Below are 18,812 nucleotides of genomic sequence, written 5' to 3'. Positions count from 1 at the left end.
AGCCAGGAGCTTCCTCCAGGTCTCCTACATGGGTGCAGGGGCCCAAGGACGTAGGCCATATTCCATTGCCCTCCCAGGCAATAGCAGAGAGCTGGATCGGAAGTGGAGCATCCCATATAGGATGCCGGCACTGCAGGTGGCGCCCTTAACCACTAAGCCGCAGCACCGGTCCCTGGTCACTATTTTATGATTTTAAAAATTATCTAAATGGCCAGTGCCACGGCTCACTAGTCTAATCCTCCGCCTGTGGCACCGACACCTCGTGTTCTAGTCCTGGTCGGGGCGCCGGATTCTGTCCCAGTTGCTCCTCTTCCAGGCCAGCTCTCTGCTGTGGCCCAGGAGTGCAGTGGAGGATGGCCCAAGTGCTTGGGCCCTGCACCCGCATAGGAGACCAGGAGAAGCACCTGGCTTCTGCCTTGGGATCAGCGCGATGCGCTGGCTGCAGGGTGCCAGCCGCAGCAGCCATTGGGGGGTGAGCCAACGGCAAAGGAAGACTTTTCTCTGTCTCTCTCTCTCTCACTGTCCTCTCTGCCTGTCAAAAAAAATTATCTAAATGATGTCCTATAAATATTGAAGTTTTCTTTCTTGAATGCATTTGACCATGGTACAAGTTGAAAAATATTCAGCTGCCACTTGCAACACTGGCATCCCATATCGAAGCACTGGCTCAAGTCTTGGCTACTCCACTTCCAACCAGCTTCCTGCTAATGAGCCTGGGAAGACAGCAGAAGATGGCCCAAGTGCTTGGACCCCTGACACCCACACAGGAGACCAGGAGGGAGTTCCTGGTTCCTGGTTTCCAGCTGGCCCACCCCCTGGCTTTTGTGGCCATTTGGGAAATGAACCAGCAGGTAGAAGATTTCTCTCTCGCCCTCTGCCTTTCAAATAAAATGAGAATGAACATTTTTAAAAACTTGCCTGATTTTCTTCTTAGCCCAGTGCTTCTCAAACTTGATATGAGATGCAGGTGTGCTAACTGTGTCTTAACCATTGTGCCAAAAGCCTGTTTCTAAAGGATTATTTTTAATTCAAAAATGAAATCATCGGAAACACAGGATTTTGCATTTTTTAAATTTATTTATTGCTTTATTTGAAAGGTAGAGTTACAGAGAGAGAATCTTCCATCTGCTGGTTCACTCCCCAAATGGCCGCACTAGCTAGGGCTGGGCCAAGCTGAAGCCAGGAGCTTCTTCTGAGTCTCCCACGTGGGTGCAGGGATCCAAGCTCTTGGACCATCTTTCCTTGCTTTCCCAGGCACATTAACAGGGAGCTGGATTGGAAGTGGAGCAGCTGGGCCTTGAACCAGCACCCATATGGGATGCTGGTGCTGCAGGCAGGGTTTGACTGGCTGTGCCACACCACAGGCCCTCATCTTGTCTCTTACCCTTACAAATACATTCTGCAGGAGGAACTTCCCTGTCCTTCTTAAAGTGCACAGTATTCCGAGAACGGTTGTACCCTGATTTATTCAACAGTTCCCTTGTCAGGGGGCATTCAGTTTGGTTCCAAGCGTTTTGGTTTGGTTTGGTTTTTTTGCCATTGAACAATCTCATGCATACATCTTTATGATCTGGTATGCCTTAAAAAATAAATCTTTACACAGATGGGAGATTCAAAACTGTGGAGTGCAACAACCCCCGGCAACCTCAAGTGAGATTTACTTCATTTCCTAAAGCAGGATTCACGAACCAAAGAGTCTGATAGCTGCCCCACAACGGAAAGTGCTCCCCCACGGCAGGTGCAGGGAGAACCGCGACCCACAGCTCTGGAGTGTGGGCCTGGAGGGGTGGAGTCTGAAGAGCCGCTCGGGAGAAGCGGTAGGGCGCAAGTAAAATCAGCCACAAAGGCCCTGGTCGAGTCCCCTGAGGTGGGGCAGAATCGCCGAACCTCGGATCCTGCTGTTAACTGGCTGTACCGCCAGCAAGTTACTGGACTGCTCCAGGCGTTTGGCCTTCAACCAACAGAGGTTTTAAAACCCGCACCGCCTGTGTGGGGCGGGGATTCGCACACTGCACCTGCCGGAGTTTCGGGTTCACAGGTGGGCACCAGTCACCGGCGTTTCCAACCAGTGCCCCGGGGCTGAAGACGTGGCCGGCCCCGAGCACGGAAAACCAAGCTCCAGGGCGCACGAGAGCCTGCTTTGAAACGCCGGGCGCAGTTCCCGGCTCGGGGCAAGCGAACGGGGCCGTCACGGTGCACAGCCCGCGGCCACCACGACGCCTTCGTCCTCCACTCCGGTCCCAACGGCACACGCGGGCGCACCTGCGGCCCCGAAAACGCGGCTGCTGGGCGGGACCAGACATGCGCATTGCTGTGCCCGCGTGAGGCGAGAGGGGGCGTGGCCCGACTCCGGACCGGAAGCGGGAGGCTGCAGGGGCGGGCCGGTGCTGTCCCCTTTCCGGCCGGTCCCCATGGAGGCGCTGGGGAAGCTGAAGCAGTTCGATGCCTATCCCAAGACTCTGGAGGACTTCCGGGTCAAGACCTGCGGGGGCGCCACGGGTAGGTGGCGGCGGGGTCGGGGTCGGGGTCGCGGGGAGGGGGGCTGCCCCAGAGCCCGGCGCGCGCGCCTGCACTCCGACCGGCCTGCTGGAGTCGGAGGGAGCGGAATAGAGGCCGCCTGACCCTCGCTCCCCGCCTTGCAGTGACCATTGTCAGTGGCCTTCTCATGCTATTACTGTTTCTGTCCGAGCTGCAGTATTACCTCACCACGGAGGTAAGGGGCGTGGCGTTCCAGGGCTGGTAGCGGGGGAGGAGGGGGAGCGTGCAGATCTCACTGAGGTAGCACTGCCCCAGGTGCACCCGGAGCTCTACGTGGACAAGTCACGGGGAGACAAATTGAAGATCAACATCGACGTGCTTTTCCCGCACATGCCTTGTGCCTGTGAGTACCTCCGCAGGGGTGGAAGTTGCAAGCCCCAGGGTTCTCAGCTGGGCTGCCAGATTGGCATCACCAGCCTTCGCTTCCGGTCTGGAGCCCAGGACCACCTCGTTCCCCTACAACGGTTCTGCCCCGAGACAGGCTCCCCCCCTCTTGCCCTCCGGGACCCAGAGCCCCTGGCCGCTGCAGTCTTAGCACCCTAGCCCGACTTCCCGCTTCCAGATCTGAGCATCGATGCCATGGATGTGGCTGGGGAGCAGCAGCTGGACGTGGAACACAACCTGTTCAAGAAACGACTGGACAAGGATGGCATCCCCGTGAGCTCTGAGGCCGAGCGGCATGGTAACCAGGGAAGGGGGCCAGGTCTCAGGTCCCAGAGCTGGGTGTGGCCGCCCTTCACAGGTGGGCCATGCCGGGCTCAGTGACGTGTTAAGCAAGTAGTGCCTAGAGAGGTCAGCTGGCTTGCCTGGGGCTCCCCAGCTGTGAAGTCGGAGTGCGTGGGAACCCAGGCTTCTTGCATCTGTACAGTCAGTAGGGTACTCTACCTGCTTATCGTCCTCAGAGGTTGCCAGGCTCTGCCCGTCACTGTTTGACTAGCTAAAGTTTGAGGATGGCTCTTGGGTGTGGCAGCCTTGGTAGAACTCCTGTAGTTGGAGCCCGACTCCCCCGCGTGTGTGTTTCTCCAGCAGTTACTGCTTCTCTGCTCTGGAGTGCAGGTCGTCCAAGGTTAGGCTAGGTTCTTGAGGCGGTTGCCTGGATTCAGATCTGCCTTTGTTGCTTGTGATCTGTGAGCCTCAGCTATAAGGTACCCGGCTCTTGGAATTCTGGATGAAATCAGTATAGACAGTCCCCATCTTATGATGGTTGGACTTTGGATTTTTTGACTTTTGGTGGGACAGAAGTTACCTGTATAACTGTTTTTCACTTTCAGTATAGCATTCAACACATAGGATATCTAATGCTTTATTTTTTTAAGATTTATTTTATTTATTTGACAGAGTTACAGAGAGAGGTTAGATACAGAGAGAGAGAGAGGTCTTCCATCTGCCAGTTCACTCCCCAAATGGCGGCAATAACTAGAGCTGAGCGGATCCGAAGCCAGGAGCCAAGTGCTTCTTCCAGGTCTCCCACGCAGATATAGAGGCCCAAGGACTCAGGCCGTCCTCTACTGCTTTCCCAGGCCATAGCAGAGAGCTGGATTGGAAGTGGAGCAGCCAGGACTCAAACCAGCACCCATATGGGATGCTGGTGCTGCAGGCTGGGCTTTTAACCCTCTGTACCACTGCACTGGCCCCAAATACTTTATTTAAAAAAAAAAAAAAAAAAGATTTATTTTATTTATTTGAGAGGCAGAATTAGAGAGGTATAGACAGAGAGCGGTCTTCCATCTGCTGGTTCACTCCCCAGATGGCTGCAATGGCTGGAGCTGTGCTGATCTGAAGCCAGGAGCTTCTTCCGGGTCTCCCACGTGGGTACAGGGGCCCAAGGACTTGGGCCATCTTCTACTGCTTTGCCAAGCCATAGCAGAGAGCTGGATGGGAAGAGGAGCAGCCGGGACTAGAACCGGCACCCATATGGGATGCCGGCGCTTCAGGCCAGGGCTTTAACCTGCTGCGCCACAGCACCGGCTCCTACTTTATTATTAAATAGGCTTTGTGTTGGGTGATTTTGCCCCACTGCAGGCTAATGGAAGTGGTTTCAGAGCACATTAAAGGTAGGCAAAGCTAAGCTATGATGTTCAGTAGGTTAGGCTTATCAAGAACATGTTCAACTTGTAGTGGGCACAGAGCACCATCCTAGACTAAGAAGCATCTATAACATGTGTAAAATACTGCGCAGCGTGGGTGCTCACCGGTAGCTTCCCTTCCTTCCCTAAGCAGTGCTCTGTGAACTCAGTTTCTTACCTGCTGGAGCTTCCACACCGCAGGGATTTCTTTAGTGGTGAGCTTTATCATTCATTCATTCAGAGTTACGCACTGAACACTAGAAGAACCAAGAGAGGGTGCTTTAGTATTGGACGTCGGGTATAAGAGGGCAGAGGCAGGGTTGATTCCCAAGGCTTCCAGCTTGAGCAAGTCAATGACTTGACATGGAGATGACCGGAGAGGAGGAGGAGAACTTTCCTGTGGGAGGGGTGGGGAACTATTAGACACCCGTTACTATGAATCAAGCTGTCCCAGAACTTAGTAGCTTAATACAGCAAGTGTTTATCCGTCTGTTTCCAGTTGTGGGCTGGGTGGTTCCAGCTTAGCGCCTCTCACAGACGGCAGTCATGCTGTTGCCCAGGGCTGCCGTCATCAGGAGGTGTGACCGGGGCTGCAGGGCTCACTCATACAGTGAGTGGCAGGACACCGTGCCTTGCCATGCGGGCCTCTCCACGGGGCTCCCTGAGGCCCCCCCCCCCATGGCAGCTGGCTTCCCCCACTTGGTCTTGCGTGCGAATGATCCAGGAGAGGACCAGGGAGGAGTGACAGCTCACTTGATGGCCTGGCCTCAGGAGCCGCACACCGTCGTCTCTGCCGTGTGTTAGTGGTTCAGAGGTCGGCATGTCATCGTGGAGGGGCTGCTTGAGGATGTGGATACTGGAGGGAGGGGACCAGTGGGGACACCCTGCAGCCCAGCTCCCACAGGGCAAGATCAGGATTGGAGGGGGCATGTTAAATTTGGGATGCCGCCGGCGCCGCGGCTCACTAGGCTAATCCTCCGCCTAGCGGCGCCGGCACACCGGGTTCTAGTCCCGGTCGGGGCGCCGGATTCTGTCCCGGTTGCCCCTCTTCCAGGCCAGCCCTCTGCTGTGGCCAGGGAGTGCAGTGGAGGATGGCCCAAGTGCTTGGGCCCTGCACCCCATGGGAGACCAGGAAAAGCACCTGGCTCCTGGCTCCTGCCATCGGATCAGCGCGGTGCGCCGGCCGCAGCGCGCCGGCCGTGGCGGCCATTGGAGGGTGAACCAACGGCAAAGGAAGACCTTTCTCTCTGTCTCTCTCTCTCACTGTCCACTCTGCCTGTCAAAAAAAATAAAAATAAAAAAAATAAAAAAATTTGGGATGCCTGCGTTTACTGTGGTGATGCTAAGCAGGCAGTTAGGTATAACAGCCTAGAATTTAGGCGAGGAGAGCTACAGAACTAAACGTAGGGCTCATCAGCATGGAGATGGCAGTTAAAGCATTGAACTACACAGGGACGCCTTGGGTGTGAAGGTCAGTAGAGGAGAGGTGGACGGTAGGTACCCTGGGTCCCTCCTGGAAATGAGGATCCAGGAAGAAGGCTGACAGGGGTTAGCCATTGAGATAGAAAAGAGGCCAAGAAGTATTCCAAAGCCCAGGTGGAGAAAGAATTTTAAGAAGAGAGAATGAGGGACTGGTGTTACAGTGTAGCGGGTAAAGCCACTGCCTATGACACCAGCATCGTATGGGTGCTGGTTTGTGTCCTGGCTGCTCCTTTCCAATCCAGCTTCCTCCCAATGGTCTGGGAAAATGGCTGCTGGTTCCCTCCCCAAATGGCAGCAGTGGCTGGGGCTGTGCCAGGTCAAAGCCAGGATCCCAGAGCTTCTTCCAGGTCCCCCATGTAGGTGCAGGGGCCCAAGCACTTGGGCCATCCTCCACTGTGTTTCCCAGACCATTAGCAGAGAGCTGGATTGGAAGTGGAGCAGCTGGGACATGCACTGGCACCTATTTGGGATGCCAGTGTCACAGGCAGTGGCTTAACCAGCCATGCCACGATGCCGTCCCCTCCAGAATTTTGCTGTCAGGAGAACGGAGATGGGTGGGAACTAAGGAGAAAGGGGGCAGTTACTGGCTTTGGTGGTGAGGTCCAGTGAAGTTCTGTGCTGCTTTTTTCTTGGTGGAAACTGAAGGCTAGGATATTAGCTAAGAGTAAAGGAAGGGACAAAGGGTGTTGGAGGCCCACGGAGAGGGGAGAAGGTATAGTCACTTCAGAGAGCAGGGGAGTGGACTGATGAGGGCGATGCCGGGACTGCCAGGCAGCCTTAAGGGAGGGAGAGGCTAGAAGGGGGCTCAGAGAGTTGAATCTGACTGGGCTTGGGTTTTGCGCGGGGGCTAGGCTTGTACAACAGAGGGAGAGAGGAGCAAGGGAACCGTGGTGATACGCAGGAGGATCAGTACAACAGGGACTGTGGAACCTCAGGAGGAGAGGACGTGGCGAGGTGACTGAGTGGTGTCAGAGTTGGTGGATGCAGGGGCCAGAAAGGATGGATGAAAAATAGGGATAAAGTTAGTGAAGGCTCACATACCTGCTCTTGCATTTTGGAAGGATTGCAGTTTTTGGCGATGCCAAGGTCTGCAACTAAGCACGGAAGTGGGTAGCTGAGGTGGACTGACAAAATATATTACTGGAGATAAAAGGCCAAAGGATTGAATATTAAGACCAAAGAATTCTGACAGGGTAGTTGGGGGCAGGGAACCGGGTAGGAGAGAGATGTGGGAGCAGCAGCCAGGCCAAGTGGTTGCGGGTGTGAAATTCGAGCTGAAAGCTGCCGCTCCGTGGGTTGCCTTGGGCAGAGTCACTTCTCACGTGTGGGCCTCAGCATCCTCTCGGTAGTGACCTCCACCCTCACAGATCGTCACAGGCGTGCAGTGGGATGCAGAGTGCAGCTGACCCAGCTGGCGTTCAGTGGTGTTGTTGTCTTACCATTAATTCTGTTAGAACAGTCACTCCAGGCCTGACTCGTAGACAGTGTCACTCTAAGTATTAGCTGTTACAACTTTGATCAGCCCCAAGCTGCTGGTCCAGAGCCGGGGTCACGGAAGTCCCTCTGTTGTCCACAGCTGTGCTTTGCCCTCTCCCTAGAACTCGGCAAGGTCGAGGTGACGGTGTTCAACCCGGACTCCCTGGACCCTGACCGCTGTGAGAGCTGCTATGGTGCCGAGTCGGAAGACATCAAGTGAGTAGGCCTCAGGGGAAAGGGGAGTGTCCGTCAGCCTTGGCCTTGGGAGACTGTGCCAGGTTGGGGGGGGGGGGTTAACTGCACAGGGATTTAGAGGGCCTGGGACGTGTTCTTCAGCCATGGAGCTGGTGCGGGTAACAGGCTGTGTCACCAGGGCCTGCCTAACAGCTGCAGGCCTAGGCTGAAGCTCAAGTGCTCCCTGCGTTTCAGCTTTGAGAAGTTTGAGAAGTAGCTCCAGTGGGGTCTGCCTGGTGTGACCCTGGGTCATCAGACTGAGCTAGGTCACTTCTCATAACTTCCTCTTTTTTTTTTTTTTTTTTTTTAAGATTTATTTGAAAGGCAGCATTACAGAGAGGTGGAGGGAGGGAGGGTAAGAAGGAGAAAGAGAGGGACAGAGGTCTTCTGTCTGCTGGTTAACTCCCCAAATGGCCACAACGGCTGGAGCTGGGCCAGTCTGAACCCAAGAGCCAGGAGCTTCCTCCAGGTCTCCCAAGCAGGTGCAGCGACCCAAGGACTTGGGCCATCTTCCACTGCTTTCCCAGGCCATAGCAGAGAGCTGGATTGGAAGTGGAGCAGCCGGGTCATGAACCGGCACCCAAATGGGATGCGGCACTTTAGGCGGCAGCTTTACCTGCTACACCACAGTGCTGGTGCTATAACTTCCTCTTAAGAGTCACAGAAGTGGCCGGCGCCGCGGCTCACTAGGCTAATCCTCCGCCTTGCGGCGCCGGCACACCAGGTTCTAGTCCCAGTCCGGGCGCCGGATTCTGTCCCGGTTGCCCCTCTTCCAGGCCAGCTCTCTGCTGTGGCCAGGGAGTGCAGTGGAGGATGGCCCAGGTGCTTGGGCCCTGCACCCCATGGGAGCCCAGGAAAAGCACCTGGCTCCTGGCTCCTGCCATCGGATCAGCGCGGTGCGCCGGCCGCAGCGCGCTGGCCGCGGCGACCATTGGAGGGTGAACCAACGGCAAAGGAAGACCTTTCTCTCTGTCTCTCTCTCTGTCCACTCTGCCTGTCTATATATATATATATATATATATATATATATATATATGTATAAAGAGTCACATAAGCATTAAATGTCTGTGCTATGTAAAAACACCGAGACAGCGGGCCCAGCCCAGGTTATCAAGCCCCCAATATATGGTAATTGATGTGGTGTTTCCTGAGCCCTGACCCTGAGCGGCTGATTCAGCAGCTGGGATAGGCCTTGGAAGTATTTTATTTATTGATTGATTTTTAAAAATTGATTGATTTGAAAGTCAGAGTTACAGAGATTGAAAGAGAGGGACAGACAGGGAGAGAGACTTTCCCTCTGCTGGTTCACTCCCCAGGTGGCCGCAACAGCCATGATTGGAAACCAGGAACCTGGAACTCCATTTAGGTTTCCTGTGTGAATGGCAGAAGCCCAAACACTTGGGCCATCTTCCCACTGCTTTTCCCAGGCCGTTAACAGGGAGCTGGATCGGAAGTAGAGCAGCCGGGGCATGAGCCAGCACTCGTATGGGATGCCAGCATCGCAGGTGACTGCTGTGCTGCAATGTCAACCCCAGAAATACTTTGTTTAAAAAGGTTTTCATTAGGGTGAGCATTTGGGTAACAGTTAAGACACCACGTGGGAGGGTGCAGCGCTATGGTATAGCAAGTTAAGCCTCTTCCTGCAGTGCTGGCATCCCAGATGGGCGACGGTTCATGTCCTGGTTGCTGCTCTTCCGATCCAGCTCTCTGCTAATGGCCTGGGAAGTCAGTGGGAGATGGCCCGAGTGCTTGGGCCCCTGCACCCACGTGGCAGACCTGGGAGAATTGCCTGGTTTCTGGCTTCAGATTGGTCCACCCCTGGCCGTTGCAGCCATTTGGGGAATAAACCAGTAGATGGAAGACCTCTCTCTCTCTCTCGTCTCTCTCTCTTGTCTCTCTCTCTCTCTCTCTCTCTCTCTCTCTCTCTGTTGTCCCTTCCCCTGTCAGTAACTCTTCCTCTCAAATAAAGAAATATTAAAAAAAAAAATGACACCACATGGAATTCTTGCATCCCAGGTCAGAATGTCTGGCTTTGTGTCCTCACTCTGCCCCTGATTCCAGCTTCCTGCTAAGCTGTGTGAGGCAGCAGGTGATAGCTGAAATAGTTGGTTCCCTGCCACCCACGTGGGCGATCTGAATTGAGTTGCTGGCTCCTGGTTTTGGCCTATCCCAGCCCCAGCAGAGCAGGCATTTGCAGAGTGAACCAGCAGATGGCAGATCTCAGTCTTTCTCTCCTTTTGCCTTTCAAACAAATACTTTTTAAAAAATTTTTTATTAAAAATAAAATATTTTTATTGTGGTAGCATAGATGTGACATAAAATGTACCATGTTAAGAATTTCTTTTTTTTTTTTTTTAAGATTTATTTATTTATTTGAAAGTCAGAGTTACACAGAGAGGGAGGTCTTCCATCCAATGGTTCACTCCCCAGTTGGCCGCAATGGCTAGAGCAGCACCCATCCGGAGCCAGGAGCTTCTTGCAGGTCTCCCACGTGGGTGCAGGGACCAAGGACTTGGGCCATCTTCTGCTATCCCAGGCCATAGCAGGGAGCTGGATCGGAAGTGGAGCAGCCGGAACTAGAACCGGCGCCCATATGGGATGCTGGCGCTTTAGGCCAGGGTGTTAACCCTTGTGCCACAGTGCTGGCCCTAAGAATTTCTTATAATGTACGTAACATTTACCGCTCTAACCACCTGTGAGTGGCATTGCGTACATTCAGTGTTGTGCAGCTATCAGCACTTTCTCAGAACTTTCATCACTTCAAGTAGAAGGGGAATATATATGGTTTTTCTTTTAAATTTTTTTGGGAATTATGTATTTCTAAGAGTCTTCTTACCCCTGAGGAAGCACAAGTGAACATTTGGCAGTCATGCATGAGACTGGCAGAGGCTTCATGTGCAGGCGGAATTCCTGGGCTCGCTTTCCCAAGGCGCCTGCACTGGTCTCATGCCTCCTGGGCACTCGGCCTCACCCTGTCTGCTGCAGGTGCTGCAACACGTGTGAAGATGTGCGGGAGGCGTATCGCCGTCGAGGCTGGGCCTTCAAGAACCCAGACACAATTGAGCAGTGCCGGAGAGAGGGCTTCAGCCAGAAGATGCAGGAGCAGAAGAATGAAGGCTGCCAGGTGTACGGCTTCTTGGAAGTCAACAAGGTATCGGGAGGGGCTGAGGCAGGGTAGGACCAGCTGGGCTGAGCTGGGTCAGGACAGCTCCAGGGAGAGCCGAGGGCCTGATCAGGCCGCGAATGAGAGCGCTTCTCCCTTACAGGTGGCTGGGAACTTCCACTTTGCCCCTGGGAAGAGCTTCCAGCAGTCCCACGTACACGGTGAGTGATCCTACTGCAGCCGGGGAGTTTAGACCGTGGACACCTTGGCGAGTGGGAGTGCCTCTCCCTGCTTCCTAGGTTTCTGTCTTGGCCCAGGACAGGCCTTTGTCTCAGGGCAGCTGTGGTTAAGAGCACAGGCTGAGGGGCAGACATCAGTGTCAAGCCTTACTGGCTGTTTGGGAAAGTTTCTCCGTCGTTTCTCACCAGGTGTTTGTGCAAGTTAAAGAGGATAGCCCGGGGCTGGCTTGTGCTAGGCGCCTGTTTAAATGGGAGCCGCATTACCAGATGTCCTACGTGTGTGGCAGAGCTGGGTTGGGACACTATGTTTGAGAGTATTGAACCCACTCAGTTTCTTCCGTAAAATGGGGTTGGTGCACTCATACTTGTTTATCCACTCTATGCATTTGTTAGACTCAGCAGTCACCTCTGCCAGGTGCTGGCCTAGTGCTGAGAACATAGCAGTGAGCCAGGCTGTGCTCTCAGAACATTCTCGTACGGAAAGGGACAGTAACAAGGATGTGAAGTATACGGTCTGTCAGATGCTGTTAAGCAATGTGGGCCACAGCAAGGCAGGGGCTAGGAGGGGACAGTGACGTGTGCTGTTTCAATCAGGATGGTCAGGGAAAGACTCTGCTGGGGTGACATTTGAGCAGAGACCTGAAGGAAGCGAGGGGCCTGCCGTGGGTGTCTGGGCGAAGTTTCCATAGAGAACAGTGCGTCCCTAAGGCAGGAACGTGCTTGCCGAGTTCGAGCCACAGTGGGAAAATCAGGCGGCTTGAGCAGAGGAAGCAGAGGAGCGTGCTTAGAAGGGCAGTGAGGAGCGTGGCCGGGCCGGGCCCCACGGGGCCTGGGAAGGCAGCCGGGGACCTGGCTTCCACGCTGTGTGACATGGGAGGCCGTGGCAGGGCTGGGAGGTCTGGTGGTCTGACCTCACTTTTAAAAGGGAAGCAGTGAAGCTGGCGCCGTGGCTCACTAGGCTAATCCTCCGCCTAGCGGCGCCGGCACACCGGGTTCTAGTCCCGGTCGGGGCGCCGGATTCTGTCCCGGTTGCCCCTCTTCCAGGCCAGCTCTCTGCTGTGGCCAGGGAGTGCAGTGGAGGATCGCCCAGGTGCTTGGACCCTGCACCCCATGGGAGACCAGGAGAAGCACCTGGCTCCTGCCATCGGATCAGCGTGGTGCGCCGGCCGCAGCGTGCCGGCCACGGCGGCCATTGGAGGGTGAACCAACGGCAAAGGAAGACCTTTCTCTCTGTCTCTCTCTCTCACTGTCCACTCTGTCAAAAAAAAAAAGGGGGGGGGGGAGCAGTGGACCACTCTGAGAAGCCCAGGGAGGGAAAGGTCAGGATCCGAGAGGCTGGTACAGGGGTCAGTCCAAGTGAGAGCAGCCGTGGCGATGGTGAGAGGAGCTGCCGACGGATGTGAGGGCTGAACGGAAGAGTTGTGTTCTGAGTAGTAAGAAGATGGAGTCGCTGTGTAGTGAGGTGCGGGAGACTCCAAGGGGCAGGCTGGTGTACGGAGGCAGAGGGTGGGAAGCAGACACCCAGGTCAGGTCAGCATCGGATACTCTGGACTGGAGTTGGGGACAAAAGTGGTCTGGAGGCCAGCTCTCTGCTGTGGCCAGGGAGTGCAGTGGAGGATCGCCCAAGTGCTTGGACCCTGCACCCCATGGGAGACCAGGAGAAGCACCTGGCTCCTGCCATCAGATCAGCGCGGTGCGCCAGCTGCAGCGCGCCGGCTGCGGTGGCCATTGGAGGGTGAACCAACAGCAAAGGAAGACCTTTCTCTCTGTCTCTCTCACTGTCCACTCTGCCTGTCAAAAAAAAAAAAAAAAAAAAAAAAAAAAAAAAAGTGGTCTGGAGACAGAAATGTGGAATCCAGGAGAATGTTTAAGCCAGGACTGGATGAATCCCCCTGGAGGTGGGGGCAGGTGGGAAGAAGGGAGCCCAGGGGCTGCGCATAGGCTTCGTCCCCAAGGGGGCCCAGAGCGTCAGGAGGAGGACGAGGACGCTGGAGAGGCAGGAGTGCGTGCCAGGGGACTGGTGTCCTGCCGCCTGCCACAGGTGCTTCTGCGGTGATGGCATGGTGAGCGTTTGCGGGCTTGGCAGTGATAGGGACCACCGTAGAAGGGCTTCAGCAGGGGCTGGAGAGGAGTGGAGCGAGTATAGACGACTCTGCCAGGGAGTTTGCTCCTTAGGGAGGAGAGAGCGGGCCATCCCTGGAGGGAAATGTGGACCAAAGGGAGGCTTTTCTCAGGTGGGTGATGCCACAGAGTGGTAACTGCTGTCAGAATGATTGGCTAAAGAGCGCTGAGAGGGACCGCCACGGACTGAAGCCCTCGAGAAAGGGGAAGCAGGCAGAGCCCTGTGCCACGGACGCGTGGGAAGACCAGCCTTCACAGCGGGAGGAAGCAGGCCTGCAGTACAGCAGATGGGGAACGGGGGTGGTGGGCGCACATCGCCGGTCTTTTCCGAGTGTGTGTTTTCTCTGTGACGTAAGATGCAGGGTCATCGCTGAGAGTGAGGAGGGAGGAAGGGGTTGGAGTGTGAGCGAGAAGACTGGATGCTGGTGGGAGAGTGCACGCTGGGGAATGGCGTGGGTTGCGGGTACCTTGAGGGCCTCCTGGAGTTGGTGACAGAGAGGGCAGGGGGAGCACTCGGCATGGCTCAATGGGGATGGGCTCAGAGTGGACTGATGGGAGTTACCGAGGTTACGGGGTACCAGGTACCTACTGAGACCAAGGGTGTTAAGGGGATTGTCAGGTGGTCCTGGTGCAGGCCGTGGTGGTGAGCGGGTAAAGGAGAGAGAGGATGTGGGGGCGGGGCAGGAAGCAGTGGGGCCTTGGTATAGTGCAGAGTCCTGTTAGGTTTGGAGGAAATGAGAAAGCTGGTGGTTGGAGCTCAGGGTGCTTGCAGTTGAACTTGCGAGGGGTGCACGTACTGTAAGGAAGGAGGGGCTGTCCCAGGTGCCTGTATGTTGGGAGGATTGTCAGGAGCCACTAAGAAGTGAGGGAGAACCTTGCAAGGATCTGTGTGTACCTCTAGGTGACTAAAACAAGTAGGGGTGGCTGGGTGGGGCTGCAGACCTGGTTTGTTTGTTTTTTTTGTTCTTGTTATTTTTAGATTTATTTTATTTGAAAGAGTTACAGGCACCAGTGCTGTGGCATAGTGGGTAAAGCAGCCGCCTGCAGTGCCAGCATCCCATATGGGCGCCAGTTCTAGTCCCAGCCACTCCACTTCCAATCCAGCTCTCTGCTATGGCCTGGGAAAGCGGTAGAAGATGGCTCAAGTGCTTGGGCCCCTGCACCCACATAGGAGACCTGGAAGAAGTTCCTGGCTTTGGATTGGCATAGCTCTGGCCATTGTGGCCAATTGGAGAGTGAACCAGTGGATGGAATACCTCTCTCTCTGGCTCTCCCCAGTTGGCCACAACAGCCAGAGCTGAGCTGATCAGGAGCCAGGAGCTTCTTCAGGATCTCCCACGTGGGTAGGGGGCCCAAGGACTTGGGCCATCTTCTGCTTTCCCAGGCCATAGCAGAGCTGGATTGGAAGTGGAGTGGCCGGGACTCGAACCAGTGTCCATATGGGATGCCAGCGCTGCAGGCCAGAGCTTTAACCCACTGCTCCACAGCACCAGCCCCAAGACCTGGGGGCTTTAGGGGGGTATGGGGACAGTGATCTGGAGGAGGCAGAGAAGATCAGGAAGGGTGCAGCTGTGGAATGGGAGTCGTCTCCCACCAGGGGTGCACGGAGTTGAGGTCCTTGAAGGGAGATCAGGCCATGCTTAAAGCATAGGGTGGAGATGTTCAGAGGCTGAAGATGGGGGTGTTGCTGTGGACTGAGTGACAAGGGCCCAGCAGAAGGGCTCAGGAGAGACAGCAGTCGGGAGCCATGCGGCAGTGAGGGGCCAGGGGGTCTATTAAAGGCAGGATGAGACGCCTGCGGGTCCAGCGGACAGTTGGGGCGGGGGCTGAGGCCCAGTTGGGAGGGGGCGCATGGGAGCCTCTGCAGGATCCTGGGAGCCCCCCTTCACTCTGGAGGTGGCTGAGGGGCAGGTGGTCTCGGTGGGATTGCAGGCAGATGAGCCATGTCAAGCTGTCAGCCAGGCCCGTGTTGGCAGCGGCACCTCTGCTTGTGTGCCTGGGGCTGTTGTCGGCCAGACTTCGGGCCGGGAGTGCTATGTTGGAAGGGTGTTCAGACACAAAGGTCGGGTTTGCCCACAGGCGGATCTGGCTGAATTAGGCCTGGCAGCTCGGGTCTCACATCCTTGTGGATCCAGGCAGGGAGGGAGGGAGGGGGCGAGTCTAATCTCTTACCTGGTGAATATCTCCAGGTGTCCTCCCATGTTAGGCCCTGCCTGTCTCCAAGGACACGGAGCCAAGTGATTGGCTCAAGGGCACACAGCTGGGAAAGCGGCTCTTGGGGCTCAGGTCTTCTTTCCCGGCCACCATAGTCTGTCTCCAAGCTCTCACACTTTGCTGGCCCAGGAAGGGCTCCCGTGAGGAGGGGACCGGGCAGAGGCGTGATGTGAGGCCAGACCCTGTGGCTGGGCAGGATCCTTGCAGCTCCCTCCTGCCTCTCGCCTTGCTCCCCCGTTCCCCTTGTGAAACTGAATCTCTGTTCTCTCCCTCCCTCCTCTCTCCTTGCCTCCCCCATGCTGCAGTACACGCCGTGGAGAGTAAGTGGCCGGGGGCGGTTCGGATGGGTCTGTCCCTGGCGCGGCTGCCGCCGGACCATAAAGGCACCGGGCCGCGTTCCTCGCAGAGGGATTGGGGCTAGGAGGCAGGAAGAATGTGTTCTGGCGCAGTTGGCACAGCGTCCCCGTGGGCTTTCCTTTTGGGGTCAGGTGGGGGGCAGGGGAAGAGCTGGGGTGGCGGTCTCAGGCCCCACCTCTCTCTGGCGACAGTGATTTCCGTCAGCTTTAGTTAATGAGGCGGGTCTGGGTCCCTGTGTGTGTCCGGGAAGAACAGGACCTGCGTGCTTACGACCCCCACGAAGGGCAGGGCTCACCCGGACCCAAGGCAGGCCTTCTGGCTGTTCAGCGGGACCAGGGGGTCCCAGGCTGCAGGGGACTGGGAGAGTCACAGAAGAGCCAGGAAGGTCGCACCTCAGAGGGGAGCGAGGACTCCAGGCCTGCTTCCCATGACGCCTTCTCCCTTTCCTCCTAGTCCACGACCTTCAGAGCTTCGGCCTCGACAACGTATGTACCGGTGGGAGCCGTGGGGGTGGGGGTGCCTGACGGGGACATCCTGGAGGAGGGAGCACATGTCCTGACAGGGGCCCAGTCTGGGGCTGAGAGTGACTTTGGATCGGAGATTTGAGCAGGCTGGGGGCAGGGCGGCATCAGAGGGGGGGTGGCACCTAAGGACCAACAGGTCAGGTGAGGACAGGTGAGGCTGGAGGAGCTGGCAGGGAGGGGACCCCCGGACACAGAGGCCATGCTGAGGGGTCCGGTCGTTCCTCTGAGAGCAGTGGGAAGCTGTTGGCTGCCAGCAGGATTGTGCCACTGTCACGTTGGCCCCTCAAGTGGCTGCCTTGGCTGTAAATTGGAGCCGGGAGACCCGGGGTCCTCCAGCCTAGGCCTCTAGGAGTTGAGCCCTCCAGGCAGGGCTAGTTGCTGCCACACAGGTTCCGTGCCCGGTCTGTGCGTACACAACGTGTGGACGAAGCCAGTGCCACCAGCTGTGCAGCCCAGGAGCCTGCGGGCTGTGTCAGAGCTCCTAGGTGGGAATGGCAGGTCCTCCTCTCAGGACAATGGCTTCTTCCCAACAGGCCCTGCCCAGACAGGTCCAGGGCCCCTGTGTGCCAGGCTCAGGCAGAGCCCGCGCTGGGAGGGCGGGCACTGCGGGCTCAGGCTGTGCTGGTGCTTGCAGATCAACATGACCCACTACATCCAGCACCTGTCGTTCGGCGAGGACTACCCAGGCATTGTGAACCCCCTGGACCACACCAATGTCACAGCGCCGCAAGGTACCAGCCCGGGAGGTGGCCCCCGCCACGGAGGCCCTGCCTGGCACCCTCGCCCAGCGCTGTCTTCTCCCTGCAGCCTCCATGATGTTCCAGTATTTTGTGAAGGTCGTCCCCACTGTGTACATGAAGGTGGACGGAGAGGTGAGTGGGGGCCGCTCGATGGCGGACGCTCCGACTGGGCCTCGCGCTGGAGTACCTTCCAGCCGGGAGCCAAGTGCGCCTGTGCTCCCGCACGGTGCGCACAGCTGTGTCTCAGGCAGAGGTCTGGAGGCAGGCCTGGACAAGCGGGCTGTCCACTTGCAGAGTGCTTGCCTTTTCTGTTCGTTTCCCCTATGCGCCCCTCCCCCCATCTGTCCCGTCGCTGCTCCCCCTGGCTCTGGGCATCTCTGGGCAGCATAGAGTGAGGCTCTGAGGGCTGCCGCCTTGTGGCTGCGGCCTTGGAGAGTTGCTTCCCATGCCTGGGTCCCCACCAAACGTGGCCAGGACGGCACAGCTTGGGGGGTCCAGGTGGTCCTCGGGTCTGCAGTGTTTGCTCCCAGCCTGGGCCCTCCCTCCACGGTGAGCACAGGACCAGGGGTGGGACCGGGGATCAGAGTGTAGGCACTGCCCAGCCTGCTCTCCCTCCCAGGTGCTCAGGACAAATCAGTTCTCTGTGACCAGACATGAGAAGGTCGCCAACGGGCTGCTGGGCGACCAGGGACTTCCCGGAGTCTTTGTACTGTACGAGCTCTCGCCCATGATGGTGAAGCTGACAGAGAAGCACAGGTGAGGGTGGCACACGGGTGTGGCCAGCATCTGGGGGGAGGGGAGGGAGGGGATGCCCACTGAGCCCACCTGCTCCTCTGCCAGGTCGTTCACCCACTTCCTGACGGGCGTGTGCGCCATCATTGGGGGCATGTTCACAGGTAAGACGCCGCAGGGCAGGGCGGTGAGGGTAGGCCCAGGCACCCCAGGTTTTGGATGGGGAAGAAGTGACCCCTTGAGGGCCAAGGGAAAATAGTGGCCCAGCTGGGCCACTGCCAGCCCTTGTCTCTCTCCCAGTGGCTGGACTTATCGATTCACTCATCTACCACTCGGCACGAGCCATCCAGAAGAAAATCGACCTAGGCAAGACGACGTAGTCGCCCCTCCCCTCGGTCGGTCCTGCTTGCCTGTTGCTCTCCGGCCTGTGGTTGTACCCCCAGCCCCCTCCATCACACCCCTCACTTCCTCGGAGACTCAGTCCCACCCCAGGTTGATAAACCTATGGATTGTGATAGTACCTGCTGTTCTCTCTGCTTCTTGTTCTGGCTGGCGTCTGGGACCGACCCCCTCCGCTCACTTGCCGAAGCATGACTGACAGGCTGGGGCCCGGGTAGCCTCTGGAGCCTCCTGTGGGCCTCCCCTGGCGACCAGACAGACGTCCGTCCCACAGCCCTGTCCTCGTCCCGCCTCTGCTGTGGGCTTCAGGCCTTTCAGGGTCAGCCTCAGGTCTCAGATGGACTTTCCAGGGGGAGCTTTCTGGAGCCACCATGGCCCCCAGGGCCAGCATCCTAAGTACAGGTTGGGGCTTGTCACCTCTTTAGGGACAGCTCAAGCTCAGGTTGCTCCCTGCCACCCTGGGCCACCTGAGCCTCCTGCTCGCTGACCCTGCCCTGTGCGAAGCCCCAGGCTGGCTCCCGGTAGAGAGTCCATGCAGGGCCTTGGAGTATCCTAGACAGAAGCAAAAAACCACAAGCAGTGGCCAC

The 18,812-nt window shown here is 56.8% G+C and overlaps 1 protein-coding gene across 3 annotated transcripts; it reads left to right on the top strand.

Annotated features, from left to right (window-relative positions):
* Positions 1-2,372: 2,372 nt before the first annotated feature.
* On the top strand, positions 2,373-18,346 carry ERGIC3 (ERGIC and golgi 3). 3 transcript variants are annotated; one of them, XM_089306813.1, is made up of 14 exons: positions 2,373-2,499; positions 2,696-2,713; positions 2,794-2,881; positions 3,101-3,220; positions 7,685-7,778; positions 10,782-10,947; positions 11,063-11,120; positions 15,779-15,793; positions 16,284-16,315; positions 16,989-17,085; positions 17,162-17,226; positions 17,714-17,850; positions 17,935-17,990; positions 18,127-18,346. In XM_089306813.1, the coding sequence occupies exons 1-14, from the start codon at positions 2,443-2,445 to the stop codon at positions 18,204-18,206; spliced, it is 1,083 nt and encodes a 360-aa protein (XP_089162939.1). In that variant the 5' UTR covers positions 2,373-2,442; the 3' UTR covers positions 18,207-18,346.
* Positions 18,347-18,812: the final 466 nt, after the last annotated feature.

The sequence above is a fragment of the Oryctolagus cuniculus genome, chromosome 11 (genome assembly GCF_051225735.1).
Source record: "Oryctolagus cuniculus isolate XC-2025 breed Fujian yellow rabbit chromosome 11, ASM5122573v1, whole genome shotgun sequence".
NCBI lineage: Eukaryota > Metazoa > Chordata > Mammalia > Lagomorpha > Leporidae > Oryctolagus > Oryctolagus cuniculus.
This window is presented reverse-complemented; position numbering and strand designations above follow the sequence as displayed.

What these genes read in the sequence shown, in the direction of transcription:
- ERGIC3 (XM_051844903.3), top strand. Translation starts at nt 2,412, where the DNA reads ATGGAGGCGCTGGGGAAGCTGAAGCAGTTCGATGCCTATCCCAAGACT. An exon ending in CCCGCACATGCCTTGTGCCT is followed by an intron (nt 2,882 to 3,100) that starts GTGAGTACCTCC and finishes TCCCGCTTCCAG; the next exon opens with ATCTGAGCATCGATGCCATG. An exon ending in CTCTGAGGCCGAGCGGCATG is followed by an intron (nt 3,221 to 7,684) that starts GTAACCAGGGAA and finishes CCCTCTCCCTAG; the next exon opens with AACTCGGCAAGGTCGAGGTG.